Genomic DNA, 15500 nt, shown 5'->3' on the forward strand with positions numbered 1-15500 from the left:
AGCTGCCTTAACATCCCCCCTCCTATTAGGAATAAGTCTTCCAGATACTGGTAATGCACCAGATAATACATACAAATCCCATTTCAGGCTTGTAACAAACAGACTCAAAACAACCCGGATGCCTGCATTTAGAATCTCAGTTATCTGGTGGTGAGCTGAACAGAGTCAAAGTTGGGTGACAGAGTTGAAGTGTGTTGTGATGACCTACCATCAGACCCTCTTGAACCCTCCACCAACCTTAAGAGGGTGTGAGATAAAGATCCTGGACTTTTTTTGGGGTCCTGTAACTCCTGCTAATGCATACAGGACTTACCATACTCTACCTCTGGAAATACCTCCACAAGTATGCTAAAGACCAGAGTAATCTAACAAGCTGTTTAGAAGCTGTTTTAGAGGCCTTACATGCCAATTACAATTTAAATCAACATACCCCTTTTTGTCTTTCTTTTAGATCAGCCTGCCTTGAACATTTGCTATGTCAATCTGTGCTTATTTGCATTGTTCTCCCAAATATATTTCCTGTTGTTTGTTTGATTCATTTCTTCTTACTTCAAATTTAACAACTTTGATTATCATTTTATCATTATAGATAGATGTTATTTTTATGGTATTACTTTTTTTGTATTTCCTTTTGCATGAGGCCAATATGCATCAGCTCCTTTTGTTTTAAAATGTGCTTTAAACTAATGGGACCTGACATGACGTCATCAAGTAGAAGGATACTATAAATTTAAAAAAGAACTACTTGATATGGGTGGCTTTTTCTATCTTCAGCTCAGTCAGTCAGAGTGAGATGGCTGGGATGGTGAAAAGCGCTGCCCCTCAGGCGAAAACCTTTTGACCTGTGGAAGCGCTGCAGGGAGGCGATGATAGAGGCCTGATAGAGGCCAGTCACTGGGGCCTAAAGGCATATCCTGGACATGTGCTTTTGGCAGCAGGGCTCTGAGCACATCAGCCACAAATACACACGCATGACCTCAAACACTCACACAGGCCATATCTGCAAGAGGTGGAGGAAGAATAAGGAGGAGGCTCTTCAGATTTTAGAGGGGGGGAATGATATAAACCTCACCCTGAAAGCTTTTGAGGGTTTTCTGGGTGGCTCCTGAATGATGACGAGAAAACTTGGAACCAAGTGAAACCACAGATTCTTAATTTTCATTAAGAAAAAAACAAGTTTGTATAAAGAGCTTTAATGCTTCTCAGCTCAGATCTATACACGCCTCCTGCTTGTTGGTGTTTAGTTCTGCATTATATCAATAAATTCATTTATTAAGATCAGCCATGCCAAGCAGTCACACCAACTGACATTTAGATGTAATTTAATCCACAGAAAAACAAATGTGTTTTTAAAATGATATATATATACACCTACAGGCTGTTTAGTTTATTGTAGTATGGGAATTCATATTTTCTGATAATATTCTGCTCTATTTTAATTGGAATAAAAGGCCATTCCATTGATTGTTGGAAGGGTCGGTCAGGCTGTAACGGCACTGTGTGTTCTGCATCTGTGTGTGTCAGTGTGTGTGTGTAAATGTGTGTGCTCTACATTGCTCTTTGCGTGAGGTCATGCTTCATATTTCCATTTAAGCTTTGATCACATTACCGTTATTCTCACCTTATTAATGTTAGTCAATGAATAGATTAAATATTCAATTAAGCCTGACACATGAGTGCCAGTGTATATGTGTGTGTGTGTGTGTGTGTGTGTGTGTGTGTGTGTGTGTGTGTGTGTGTGTGTGTGTGTGTGTGTGTGTGCGTGAGAGATCGAGACTCTGAGTGTGTGTATGTTGATGTGTAATGATGTGTAAATATATTTATGGCTCAGGGTCACAGTGGTATTAACCTGATCCAGACTCCCTCCTCTCTCTCTCTCTCTCTCTCTCCGTCTCTCTCTTTCTCTCTGGGTAGCTGCTGATTGTTGTGTGTTTTAGGCCTAAACCTTATTTGTGGGGCTTCTTTAACAGAAAATAGTGCATTTTTATTTTGTAAGGATGTTGTATAAAGAAATCAATAAAACAATATAGTAAGAGTTCCATCATTTTAAGGATATTCATAAAGGCAAAAACTGAAAATAAAATCTTGAACAACCATGTTGCACATGACTTTTTCTTCTGTATGAGTCCCTTGACTCAGCTGCCTCACAGGAGGACTACATACTGCGCTCACTTACGTGCAGCTTTTACCAAGCTGGGAAGGTATTCAGTTAAATGTTCCATCAGTCAGGCACATGCCAAAGGCCTACATCTTATTCAAGTTTTAAACCTCTAATTGGTAACGTTTAAAAGGCGTTTAAGAGTGCCCTTTCTTCTCCCTTTTCTCATTTCCCATTTAATGTGTTGTGTCAAAGTCTATTACCTCAGTTGGACGTTTCTGTCCCTTAAGTTGAAAAAAGGGGAGGGGTGAAACAGAGAAAAGGGAGAGAGGGAGGGTGAGAAAGAGAGAGAGAGGAAGAGGAGGGGGTTGAAAGGAAAAAAAAAAAAAAGAAGCCATCAGCTGAGGTTTGCCAGGTCGATAAAGCTTTTAGATTTGGAGATGTTTTCAGGGGAGCCCATTTCCTGCGGCTAAGAGTTGTTAATGGAGCTTAAGGAATTATCTTATGACTCCTCGGCTCGAGAGCAGTTTATTCCAGCCTCGGACCCTGCATGCTCGTTGTGTCGGAGTGGCTGAATATGCTGCTGTCAAACCCGCTTAATGAAAAGTAACGCGTCGCTGATTACAGTTTTATTTGGTCTCTATGTAAAAAGCTCCTGTTAATTTACCATCTCGCTCCCTCTGTGTGTTCGTATTTGCCACGGCTGAATGATTTAGTTAGAGCTGCTCTCTCTCTCTCTCGCTCTCTCTCTCTCCCTGTCTCTCAAATAAAAAGCCACCAATTGGTTCGGTAGGTCTAATAAAATCTGTCCTCATGCTAAATTAATTAAAGGTCGAGGCTGTATTGTCTTATCTGCGGGGACTTAAACTCTGGCCTAATTTTTCTATCAGTGGCAGTGAAAAATGAAACATACAAGTTAGCTCGTGGGCCAATAAACATGCCTTGCAAAAAGGAAACTGTGAATGCAAATATCCCCTATAAAATTAAGCGCCTATATCAAACACCTGTCAGATATCCATTCTCTATCTTTTTTTTCTTGTTTATTTGCGGTCATGTCAACTTTTGCTTTGCTGCAGGCAACGTTTTCCTTTCCAAGAAAGCAAAAAAGAAGCTCCACATCCCGACTCCGATTTATAGAAAATCCCTTTTGTCCACCATAGCACTTTCTTGAGGGGGGGGGGGGGGGGGGGGGGGTGAGATGTGCTTTTTTTTCCATTAAAATTCATCACTGGAGCCCCCTCCACCCCCTCCCTCACTCCCTTCTCCCCCTCTCACAGGACAGACAGAGTCCCCCGAGAGCTCCACTTTCGCCATTACTGTCAAGTACCCTTGACTCCTTTTCTTTTTGCCCTTTTATCTACAACAACTAATTCGAGTTCCTTTGCCCTTTTCACTTTTAGCCGACGTGAGTGCCTCTCTCTGGTAAAGCCCCCCTTTTCACTTCAGCATCCAGGCTGGTTTTCTTGCAGGGCGTCTAGAGGAAAATTGAGGGGTTAGTGTCAAAACAAAACTCCCCACTTTGAACGATTTTGCAGGGGGGGGGGCTTCGTATTTTGAACCCATTAATGGACGCATGGCGAATAACTTACCCTTTTGACAGCTGCATCATGGACGCTGTTGAGATGTTCCGATAATATTATCAGAGAGCAGAGAGGGGAAATCAATAGGCTGACATGAAATATGACTGCAAACATCCCAATTACAGCCTGTTTAGAGGGAATTAATGAGGCAGATCTTAGATACTGATATTGTTCTGTCTGGAGGCTTCAGCTGCCTCATTTTCTCGCTGTCACTAAATGAGAGGGGATTTTGTTTCAGCAAAATAACACATGGTGGGATATGTTAGATGACGCCTGTTTTAATGGGTTAAGAATGAACTAAAATTGGTGAAATGTGTCTTTAAGAGTAAACTGTGTGCATCGTTTGTCTTTGTTGTAAAGAGTTGTAAAGTATAGGGCGTAGTTAAAAAATAAACTTGCAAAAAACAAAGGAAGAAGAAAAGTTCCCCGAAGTTCAGCACCATGGACAGCAGCTCCTTCTCTTATTAACCCAACATCACAAGTGCTCTTCAGAAACCGACTGCTTTTATTTTCAGTGAACAAAGTTGAGACGCTCTCACTTCCTAAGAAAGCTGTGCATTTTGTGAGACTCCTTTTTTTGTCTTTTAATAGTGAAACTCGACTGCTGAGACCTAAATTATATTTAATTACACTTGCATGCGCATAGAAAGAAAAAAAAATACAAATAAAATTATGTAAACTTTTTCAATATGTAAACTTTCAGTTATACATTTCGATACTTTTTTTTGTGCGTGCGTAAAATCAAATGAGCAAAAAACGATCCGGATATTTCCGAGTGAGTTCCGCCAATGTAACATACTTAGCTACCATTGTTTTTAAAAACGAATAAAACGTAACCAGGAGGTTCATGGAGAGAAAATTGGCTTTTCTTTCATCAGTCACAAAAAGTCTGTCTTTCTCTCTTTGCAATTACATTGTCATTTGGTTTTGTTAAGAGCAGAAAAGTTTGTTGATACTTTTTGGGAAACTGTCTTTGGAGGAGTCTTGGTGCTGCTGCAGAACAGCCGCGCTCCTCTCCGCCTCCAGCATGGCGCCTTTGGTGTTCGTGGTCCAAGAGACGGTGGTGTTGGTCAGAGCCTGGCTCAAAGTGCTGTGCCTGAACAAGGGATCGTGGAAAACCCCGTCCACCCAGTTTCTCAGGGTCGTGACCGGTGAATCCTGTCTGTTGTCCAGGCTGGTCACGGGTGAGGTAGCGGCGGGGGAGGGGGTGAGGGAGGAGGGTGGCGGGGGCTGGCACCTCAGCATACAGGATGGGTACTCAGTCTGGTTCAGGGAGGTCGCGGTTTGGGCCAACGACCAGATGCGAGGCTTTCCGTCTAAAATCTGGTGCCCTGGTTGCTGTTGCTGGTTGTAGCACGCCTTTACCTGATGTCTGCTCTCCGCTTGGAAATCCTCCGGGCTCGTTTTCAGACAACTTTTGCTCAAGTCCTGTTCCCCTCCCAGAGAAACCGGGATGGAGATTTTCAGAGACGTGTCCTTAATGATGTGCTCGCCGGTGCAGTCGCCCGTCGTGGACATGTGTGTGTTCATGTGGTAGCGGTGCTTGAGCTCACACTCCGAGCTCTCAGACTCCAGCGTGTCGAAGTCGTCCAGGTCGCTCAGCTGGAGGTCCTTATCGGGCCGACTCCTGGTCTCTGGTAGACAGAGGGCAGAGAGGAGACAGCGGTCAGTGATATATGTGAAGTCATGCGATGCGTGGCATCAGATCTGATAAAAGCACCCGAACAGTCACTCCTAGATCAATGGTTGATGAAAACCTGTAGTCACATTTGTAAAATAAAAATTAACTGACCTTGAAATGAACAAGAAAGCATGTTTGCAGCATGTTTGTAAAAATAAAAACTAAACCAAACCTCGGCCATAATTCAAAACAAATGTAAAACAATTAGCTTCATTAGAAATGGTGATTCATCCATTTTATTAATATTTTAATTTCTAACTATATATGAATTTAGGCCTAAGTCTAAATATATAATATTTTTAGTTAAAAAAATATGTAAAGGAAAAAAAGAACCATATAAAAGAAACCCATAGTGTCAGTGGTATGACCCTCCACTATACCCCTCATGTGAGGCCCGTCCAATTGTATAGCTTCAATTTTCTAGGCATGTCCAGATTCATACATACATAATAAAAACAACTGGTCCTTTACACAAGCTTTTAATGGTACAAATACAAAACTGGCCTAATACCATTATATAATATTAGAATGAAATGTTTAACTCATCAATAGAAAGGCCTCATAATTGAGAGAACCAAAGCTTTACTCTGGTTTGTATTTCATCAAATCCTATTGTAATGGATTTCTTTAAAGAAAGAAAAAAACACACACGATGTGTGTTAAAGTGCATCAGACAAAAAATTAAATATAGTCGAGTCAACTTTTTCATGATGCACAGTTGTGGGTGACTTTACACACAAAATACATTTTTAAATTTCTTCTCTGAGTTGCTCTTCTGACCTTTTTTTGAAAGAACCCAAATCCCTCCACGTGAATGACAGTGAGCATAATATATACAAATGGAATAGTTGTTCAAGATGAATTTAAGTGCATGCCCTCATATAACGATATTAAATAATGTTTCCATTCGCTCAAATCAAATAAAAAAATCTAACTTTGTGTTATAAATATACGATAAAAAGTTCATGGATACATCGCTGTTTTTAACAAGTTTATGGCACAAAGAAAGCTTAAAAATATACCGCAGAGCAGTCCAGTATGTTATGAAGTGTTTCTGTATGTCATGACAAACACAAGAAGACATTTTGACACTGACCATCCTCATTGTTTTCGCTTTTTATCTGCTCCTCCTGGGAGCCATCGTCATCGTCATCATATCTCTTCTCCTCTGAGCCCTTGTTTCTGGGCGGCCATGTCATCTTGTTCTCCTTCTTGAGCCTCCTCCTGGCGTTGGCGAACCATGTGGAGACCTGCGTCAGGGTCATCTTTGTGATGATGGCCAGCATGATCTTTTCTCCTTTGGTCGGGTACGGGTTCTTCCTGTGCTCCTGCAGCCAGGCCTTTAGTGTGCTGGTCGTCTCACGAGTGGCATTCTTCCGCCTTGTTCCACCGTCCATGGCACCGTATCTGTAAATGAAACATGATGGTAACTAGAGTGTAAAAAATCATAGGCGACGCTTGTTGCGCGTCAAAATTGAAAAACATCTCAACCTGGTAGTGTTTCAACTTAAAGATATGACAGTGCAAAGAATCTGTAAAACATGCTGTATAAATATTATGGCCCTAATCTTAGCCAAATCTACTTCTAGGGAAGAGTTCAACTTTTTAATATTAAAAGTAAACATCTGAAACACTTCAGTTTAAGACAAAAAGTTCAAGGAAGACGCAACCCACCCTCTTTAAATACCGAATACAGTTAGAATTGTCAATCCTTTGGAAACTTAAGAATTCATTTTGTCACAACAATGCCATATACCTTTTATCTAAAAAGATTAGATTATTTAGATTAGCTCTAACTATGTGTATAATACTTTACAAGATGCATTGCAGGAGGGATTTAGTTTTTCCCTTTATCTTCCCTGAAATCCCGAAAACTATCCCTATCCAGTGTCTGCACTGGTAACCAGGGTAAATGTGTTGTCAATATCTTTTAATAAATATAAGAATCACTCTATCATGTTAAATGTTTAACGGTCATATAGCCAGTTGTTTTAAGACTATATGCATGTACTGTATAGCTTTCAATATCAATCGCCTATTAAAACCATTTGTAGTGCAACATACAACTCGCTCCCGACCTTCTCCTCTCACATAAATATCAACCATAGAGCTCCATTTAAAATGCACAGTGTTGATTTTCAGTCAGCAGTGAGCTGTAAAAGTCCTCTCAGGGGAGGCTTTTATGAGGCCTTTATTGCTCCGTATAGCTTAGTGCAGGTCAAGCACTGCTAAGGGAATCAAAAGCAGAGGAGCGCTGCACCTTACCATACCCTCACAGATAAAGTAGACTGTAAAATTGCTTTATTGAGTGTAATGATGAGCCCTCAGGTAAGAGACGGTCACGAGCACAGCGGATACTGCCGTAGGCCTGCATGTTTTTCTAATTCTGCTTTGCCGTCGACTTGGGCCTTTTTGCTGTATTTGCACTTATTAGTGTTGCATTTTTGCACTTTACACTGAGTTTCGAGTGATTGGTAAAAGACGCTGGCTCTTGTGTTTAGGCTATGTGAAGTCTTGTTGCGCCGGGGAAGTTAATCAATATGACACATTGCTGATCAAATAACAGACAACACTATACACAGAAAGAAATGTTTCTGTTAGCATTTTTTGCTGGTTCTGTGAATAGAACGATGTGATTGCAGTAAACAATCAGGTGAAGATGTCATTCTCACCGTACATTTCCCCCCCTCCCCCGCACAGACTTCAATTGGATGTCATCTCATTATTGGGAAGACCTTTCAATAAGGCAGGTGAACCCTTCACAACACTGAAAAGGCCTCACGCCTTTCAGAAAGGGGAACACATCCTCTGATCCTCACATGAACTCATCAGGAGAGAAATGTGCCACAAGATGAAGGTGATCACCTCGTGTGATGAGAATGGCCCTTGACCTCTCAGCTATTGATAATGCCAATAAAACCTATCCTGTGTTTAGTTTCTGTTTTAGCATTTTTTTTTAATTGATAGGCCGGCAAACTTGTCTGACAGTGGAGTCAAACTTTGCAACTTTGGTTGGAACTAGACTTGTTACTTCTTGCATGTGAATTATTGTATAATGCCAAACATTTCACTCAAAGTTGGCACTACATTACATTTTTAAAAAATCTACACACGTGACATCATCAAAGAGACACCTTACCTGTCATACTGATACTGTCCTAAGGTAGGATCATAAGGATAGTAGGCTGTTGCTTGTGTTATTCCCGCATGCGCAGAAGCTGTGGCATCTTTAGTGTCAAATGTGCCCTGCAATGAAAAGAAAACAAGATTTAAGTTCTACAAATAGTAAATTGGTCTTGGTTCTTTTACTTGTTTCAATAAAGAATATGCATCAAACTATGATTCATTTAAAGTTTATAGTGCCTAAATAACAATCTGAGATAATTAGAAACAACGAGAACTTTACTCTGATACATTCAAGTACATATCACTGAGTCCTTTCAAAATTAAGATTCCCAAATAAGTTTTCACTCAATCAAACTTCTTGAAAAGAACAAGATACCGAAGGTTCTTAAGTTATTATTAGTAAAGTCATCTGAGGAAATTAATCTGTGAATATTTCAGGATGATTACAACCAAAAAAGGCCTTTCATTTATCAATTTCTTCAGAAACAGTCCAATTTAAAAACCATGTTTCGAACATCTTTCTCATCACAACCAAACGTTTCTTGTTTGAGAGATATTTAAATAACAGTAAACGTTAATTCCATGAAATTAAGAGTTCTCACAGTCAGGCTTCTTTGAAACATTACAGTAACTCGTTTCTAAAAACCTCTTCTCTACCTGAACAATCATGGAAAGATTTGACTTCCTTCTGCACTATCATCAAATGATTCATTTCAAGGGAAACTCTAACATAAGAAAAGCCTACATATTGTTTAAAAGAACTGTTTTCTAATTATAAAACATTCTGAAGAAAGCTGCCTGGGAATAAAAATGATGTGATGATAAATCATCGGTACTGAACAGCAGGTATTTTGCGATGTAGAGAGAAGTGTGCCTGGTTCGTTTCTCAGCACCCTGCAGCTCCATTAATCAATGCCAAGAGGTATCAGATGAAGGGCTTACCAGCGAGTAGAAAGCCGAGGCGTCCGTGCCGTATGTAACGTAATTCCCATAGCCTTGGCCGCTGGTGTAAGGGCTCCCGTACACGCCCAGCGCGGCGGCTGAGCTGAGCTCATGCCTGGCCGTGGCGAGCAGCCGGCTCTCGTACACGGGACAGTACACTGGGGTCTGCCCGGACGCCGCTACCCCGGAGTCGGCTATGGATCTGCCGGTGGACTCGCAGCAAGTGGTCAAAGAGTTGGTTGTCATCAGGAACTGCACGGACAGAGAAAGTGTTTCTCTTTTAGAAAGTTATCGATTTCGCAATAAAACAAAATTCAGTAGAAGACCTCAAAACTTTGATCATGAAGTTATTTTAAAACTTTTGTATAAGAGTTGATAAAGACAGTCATCTATTTAAAAGGAGCAAACCTTAACCCATTTCCAATATTGTTTAATTCAAGAATAAATCAATACGTTTTTGACAAATAAATGGCATTTCTTCTTTAGAAATTTTCCTCAGTCGACCCGCTATTTCGCCTATTTCTTTTCCAAATTCAATCTCTAAATTGAAAAAACAACCACATCAAATGACATGTTAAGAGTGGTTTGATGATGAATGATGTCTTATATCTTTGGAGTAATGTGCGCGTAAAACGGGTCCAAAACGAAAAGTCTATTAGCTCGGATACAAATGAAACAAACAAATAGCGCTTGTCGCCGAGTCATACCCGAAGTAATGCCCAAATGATTTTTTATGGCTCAAAGCCAAAACAAAACAGCAGCTGGGTTACGGTGCTAAACACACACAGTGCGTGCAGAACAAGTTGGCATGCGTGTTCCGGCGCAGATAAACATATGGTTGACATTACGGAGCGGTTATTATCTTGCAGAAATCAGTAGACAGGAGGTCGGGGGTCTCGCTGTTATTTTGTTATCCTCTTCTTACCCTTTTCCAATATCGTTTCCGGAACACAGCTATGGCTGTAATACCTCTCCGATACCCGAAAGCTCTGTGGCAGCTTCCCTGATTCTTGGCTAAAATGCGTAAAAGGATCACGCTTAAATCGATGAGATAATCAATCGCAACAATGTCAAAACCAAAACAAGCTATTAAATGAACAAATGTAGTTACAAGAACTTACTTGTGGAGCAGACGAATAGGGATATCCAAATTGTGGATATGACATGGTAGAGAGGTCCCCCAATATCCAGAAATAAAGCGAGACTGAGGGTCTCCACTCTCACGCAGGCTGCGGCTCTGTTTGACTGTACCAATTGATTGGTAAGCACTGGCTCCTAGGATGTTTATAGGGCGAAGCAGAGTAGCATGTTTAATTTGTGCAAAATGCCCTCCACTCAAACGGCTTTCAGAGGGAAAAAAAATAGAGGAAAATCTTCTCTTGCTCTCCCTTTTCTTTTCAAGAGTCAATTAAAAGTAGATAAATGAATTGAATATATACTGACTTCCTCTGCCAGAAATATCACTCTGTTTTCAGATACATATTTTTGCCTTATAAAAAAGTAGTATAAAAGACGTCAGCAGCAGAGGCAGGTTGTTTTAAACGCCAGTGACTCTGACGTCAGAAGTTTCCCACTCTAAAAATGACCGGACTGTAACTTTAATATGCATTTTCTTTCCCAGGATGATGACAAAAAAAGGGGGGAGAAGAAACCCAGCGAGACATTTCTTTGAGAGGGAACAGGGGAGGGAGGCATTAAAATAACGTAGGAAATAATTTGCAGTACTAATCAATCAATTAGGCCAATCAGTGTCTTGAATATGCAAACGTATGTATCCGTTTAAATGCATTAGGCCTAATTAAGCGCATTCTTATCAGTGCTCCACACTGATGTTAATCACAAGGGCAACTAATTGATTTTAAATTAATTTGAAAAGAATATTTCATTCAGCCCAGAGTCACATTGAAGACGAATATATTGAACAAATGCATTAACGAAATAAAATCATTTAACATATTAAGATTTGACTTTAGTTTGAAATGTATTACCAACCTAAAACAGACCTTATTAAGTATTCTTATGGTATTACACTTTGGCAAATAAAGTCGTCCCCAGAGAGCTGCAAGAGTCCAAATGCTTCCCCAAAACTAAACATAATGTAGTTTATCTATCTATCTATCTATCTATCTGTCTATCCATCCGTCTGTCTGTCTGTCTATCTATCTATCTATCTATCTATCTGTCTATCCATCCGTCTGTCTGTCTGTCTATCTATCTATCTATCTATCTATCTTGTTCACGTGTGTTGCGTTCAAGTACAATCGTGATATTGAAGTAACCAAAACATCCAAAAAAACCTCTAGTGAAGTCTCGCGCAACAACAGTACGAGCAATGGGCGAGTGCAAGACGCTGCCTTGCTTGAAGAATCCCGGGTTGAGACATGTGGATAGCCCCGGGGGTCACTCCTCAAATTAATGATGATGTACTCCTCCTTCTCCTCCTCCCTCCTCCCTCCTCCTTCTTTTCTCCTCTCCAGCTGGATCTGTGCCTGCCGGTGACAGGTCGATTGAGAGTGATTGATGACTATCTAGGGAACCGCGGCCAACATAATAATATGATAACGGCACCTTGCAATAATTGCTCAACTTTCATTTACAGATGAAGGCACTAATAAACAGGCATAAAGGTGGATAAGTTGTGCTTTGGTTAAGTAGCCTATAACTTTCCATTTGATTTTTTTAAAAAAAACTTCTGTTTCACCGAGGGAGAAAGGAGAAAGGTATGTTGGTGTGGGAGGACAGGGTTGGATAAATTGTCTGTTCCCTCATTCATTTTGACAAATTGAATTATAGGGGGCTAGTACCTGTAAGCAAATGGCTGCATTAACGCTATGAACAGGGGGCTGGGTAGGGGGGTCAAAAGGGATGAGCCCTTGCGTTTTAATTTGCATTAACTCTAATGCCACTTTAACATTAACCACTCGTCTGTTATACCATACACCCCCCCCCCCCCCCACACACACCCTACACACACACACACACACACACACACAGCTCCTTTCTGTCTTATTAATTGAGACTTTTTTATTCATTGGGGTTAATGTGACACGCAGTGCATTAAGGCAGGGCGGGACCCAATTTATCTTCAACATCACACCCAATGGACAAAAACACGAGAAAGTGATGAGACGTTGATTTTAGGGAGGGTAGGAGCGCACCTGACACACACACACACACACACACACACACACATGCACGCATACACACACACAAACTTGAGGGGCCTTTACTTTTCCACATACAGAATATTTTCTATTATCAGAGCTTCAGCCACTTGTCTTCATTGTCCTTTGCGTGGATATCTAACCTTGTGTATGAACAAAAAAATGCTTGAGACAGTGTGAAAGTCTGATAGACATTCACTAAACTACAATGACCACATCCCCTCCCTCCCCCTTCGGTGTATACCTTTTCATTATCCACTGCGTTACCCAGTGTTATCGGGCGCCTATTATAAAATATTTAGTCGCACTAGTATATGCTTTTAGACGGAAAATGAAGGCGACGGCAGGAGTTCATGCTTGTTAAGCGTTTAAAGATTAAAAGAGTCTCCTCTTTTTTCTTCTTGGACAGATGTGGGGATAGAGGGACGCTATGAAGTGGAGCAATTGAGGGAGAAGATGCCATTCCAGTTTAGGACAAAGGGACTGTGGTTATGGCCTTATTACAGCCTTTCTCTCTTTCTCTCTCTCTTCTTTATTTCTTTATTTTTGTCTTTGTTTGTTTGTTTGTTTGTTTGTTTGTTTGTTTGTTTGTTTGTTTGTTTGTTTGTTTCTTTATCAAAGAGAAAACCAGTCAAAGATGTAGAAACATTTTTGGGATTTTTCTACACATTATTTTTGAAATTTTATTCTGTAATTTTCAGGGAACTTTTTGAGAAACCATGAAGAATTTCAACCTGAATTGAATTTTGAGGTATACTTTCTGGGAAATTTATAATTTCAGGGAACTTTACAAGATTTTTCCCAGAAAATACTTGCAAATTTTCCTGGGAATTTGAAACTGAATATTGAGGAATATTCCTGAAAAATGTTTGCATTTTTTCTATTTTTTTTAAAATTCTTGAATTGTATAGGAAGTTGTTATATCTTTGTGAATGCTTCTTGGAATTTTACCATACACACACTATCCAGAATTATTTTCAAGATACATTTTAGAAAAGTTGGGAACATTTAAGGGACTTTTTCAAGGAATTTCTCCCAAGATTTTCTGATTTTATTTATAGATAAAATGTAGAAAATTAGACAAGCAGTCTGTACCTCAATATTAGGTTCTGGATAAGTGAGGTGTCCAATATCAACCAATTAAAACACCATGCCACAATTATATCCAAACAAGAATAAAAGTCTTCAGGACATTATTCAATAATTGAAATCCCCATCCTGCTTTCTTTATATTCTGCCTGCATGTTGTTATTTTTTTAAAGTTTCACAAGTCATGGCATCTGATCTGATACAGATTGTAAACTTGTCTCTTGTCTCTCAGGTGTCTGACAGGCCCTAAAAAAACAGCTGTCATCAAGCCAGTGTTGAAAATAATCTAGACAAACTTTAATGAATAATTTCAGGTCATAATCAATTCTCCGTTATTTAGTAAAAAAACATGAAAAAGCAGTTTTTCAACAGTTAAATAACTTGACTAGTTATAAACAGTCTACGCTTGACACTGAACAAATTCTTTGATGTCTTCTAGTCAGGTGTTTTGATTCTTAAAGGCTTTATATGTGATTTTTCACACTTCTGAAAATAACTCTGTGAGTCATGACTGTCTACAATGGGTGTAACACCCGAGTCCCACTGTCTGTGATGTTTTCAGAGTTTTCAGAGTCCTATCTTCAGTTTGTTACATCGACGGGACGGCCGGCTGACTCCTCCCCTCGTGTATAAAAGTTGTTTAATTGAGGGACTAGAGAAAAGAAGAATAACATACTGTACTCACTGCTTAACTGTGTTTCTAGATCACGCTCATTTCAGGTAAATTTACATGCAGTGTGAAGATACCAGCATAATAAAGATCGCTAGCATTAGCATGCTAACACAACAATGCAACGCAAGTTGTTTTGGTTTCATGCTGGTGCTCAAGGGCGACAAATGCTAGATCAAAAAATCGCATACAAAGCCTTTAATACTACTGGATTTCAGTGCTGCATTCAATATATTTCCTGGATTTACTTGATCAACTGGAGAACTGGGTGGGACTTTCTGGCACAGTACTAAACTGGTTTGAGTTTTACTTAATGGACATAGACTTCTTTGTTTCAATAGGTAAATTCACATCTGAGCAGACAGAAATTACATGTGGAGTTCCACAAGGCTGAAGCCCAGAGCCTCTTCAGTTTAACATCTAGATGTTTTCACTAGCTCAGATTATAGGAAACTACAGAAGAGTTATTATAACTTCAAGGATGACACGCATATCTGTTTTAATGTAACCCGGCGATCATGGCCCCATACACGTCCTGGGATATTGACGGAACAAATCAATGAGTAGATGTGCCATAATTTTCTTCAGTTACACAAAGACAGAACCGAGGTAGTTGTTTTGGACCTCAGGAGAAGCGATTAAAGGTAGACATGCAGCTTCAGTCATTAACATTGAAAATCACTGACCAAGCAATCAATCTTGGTGTAGTCATGGACTCAGAACTCAATATTTAAAGCCACATTAAGACGATGACATATTTGGCTAACTATCACTTGTTTAATTTATTAAGAATTAAATGACTTATCTCCCAGCAGGACCTGGAAAAAACGTGTCTATGCCTTTATCTTCAAAAGACTAGATTACTGAAACAGTGTCTTTACAGGTCTACCTAAAAAAATCAACAATAACTGCAGCTGAGCCAAAGTGTGGCTGGGTTAGGGTTAGACCAAGAAAGTGGATCACATCACTCCAGTTCTGAGGTCTTTACACTGGCTCTCTGTCTCTCAAAGAAGATATTTTACTGAATGGCAAAGGGCAACAATACATACAATACATACAAACTTTCAGAAATTTTGAGGTAGTATTTGAAAACTTTTAACAGCAGTTTTCAAAAATTGTTGGAAACTTTCTAAAAACTTTCACAAACTTT

At 39.8% G+C, this 15500-nt stretch overlaps 1 protein-coding gene across 1 annotated transcript; it reads right to left on the reverse strand.

Moving 5' to 3' along the window:
• Window positions 1-4165: 4165 nt before the first annotated feature.
• irx4a (iroquois homeobox 4a) lies at window positions 4166-10981 on the reverse strand. The gene is made up of 5 exons (XM_061050993.1): window positions 10549-10981; window positions 9428-9679; window positions 8499-8605; window positions 6456-6766; window positions 4166-5312 (listed from the first exon to the last, which is right to left on the reverse strand). The coding sequence occupies exons 1-5, from the start codon at window positions 10591-10593 to the stop codon at window positions 4609-4611; spliced, it is 1419 nt and encodes a 472-aa protein (XP_060906976.1). The 5' UTR covers window positions 10594-10981; the 3' UTR covers window positions 4166-4608.
• Window positions 10982-15500: the final 4519 nt, after the last annotated feature.

Source organism: Labrus mixtus, chromosome 11 (genome assembly GCF_963584025.1).
Source record: "Labrus mixtus chromosome 11, fLabMix1.1, whole genome shotgun sequence".
Classification (NCBI taxonomy): Eukaryota; Metazoa; Chordata; class Actinopteri; order Labriformes; family Labridae; genus Labrus; species Labrus mixtus.

Excerpts from the sequence above, each read along its gene's own strand:
- irx4a (XM_061050993.1), bottom strand. The coding sequence starts at position 10,593 with ATGTCATATCCACAATTTGGATATCCCTATTCGTCTGCTCCACAA. Across the intron at positions 8,606-9,427 it reads CCTCGGCTTTCTACTCGCTG|GGCACATTTGACACTAAAGA; the intron begins GTAAGCCCTTCA and ends TTTTCATTGCAG. Across the intron at positions 6,767-8,498 it reads GGACAGTATCAGTATGACAG|ATACGGTGCCATGGACGGTG; the intron begins GTAAGGTGTCTC and ends TTTCATTTACAG.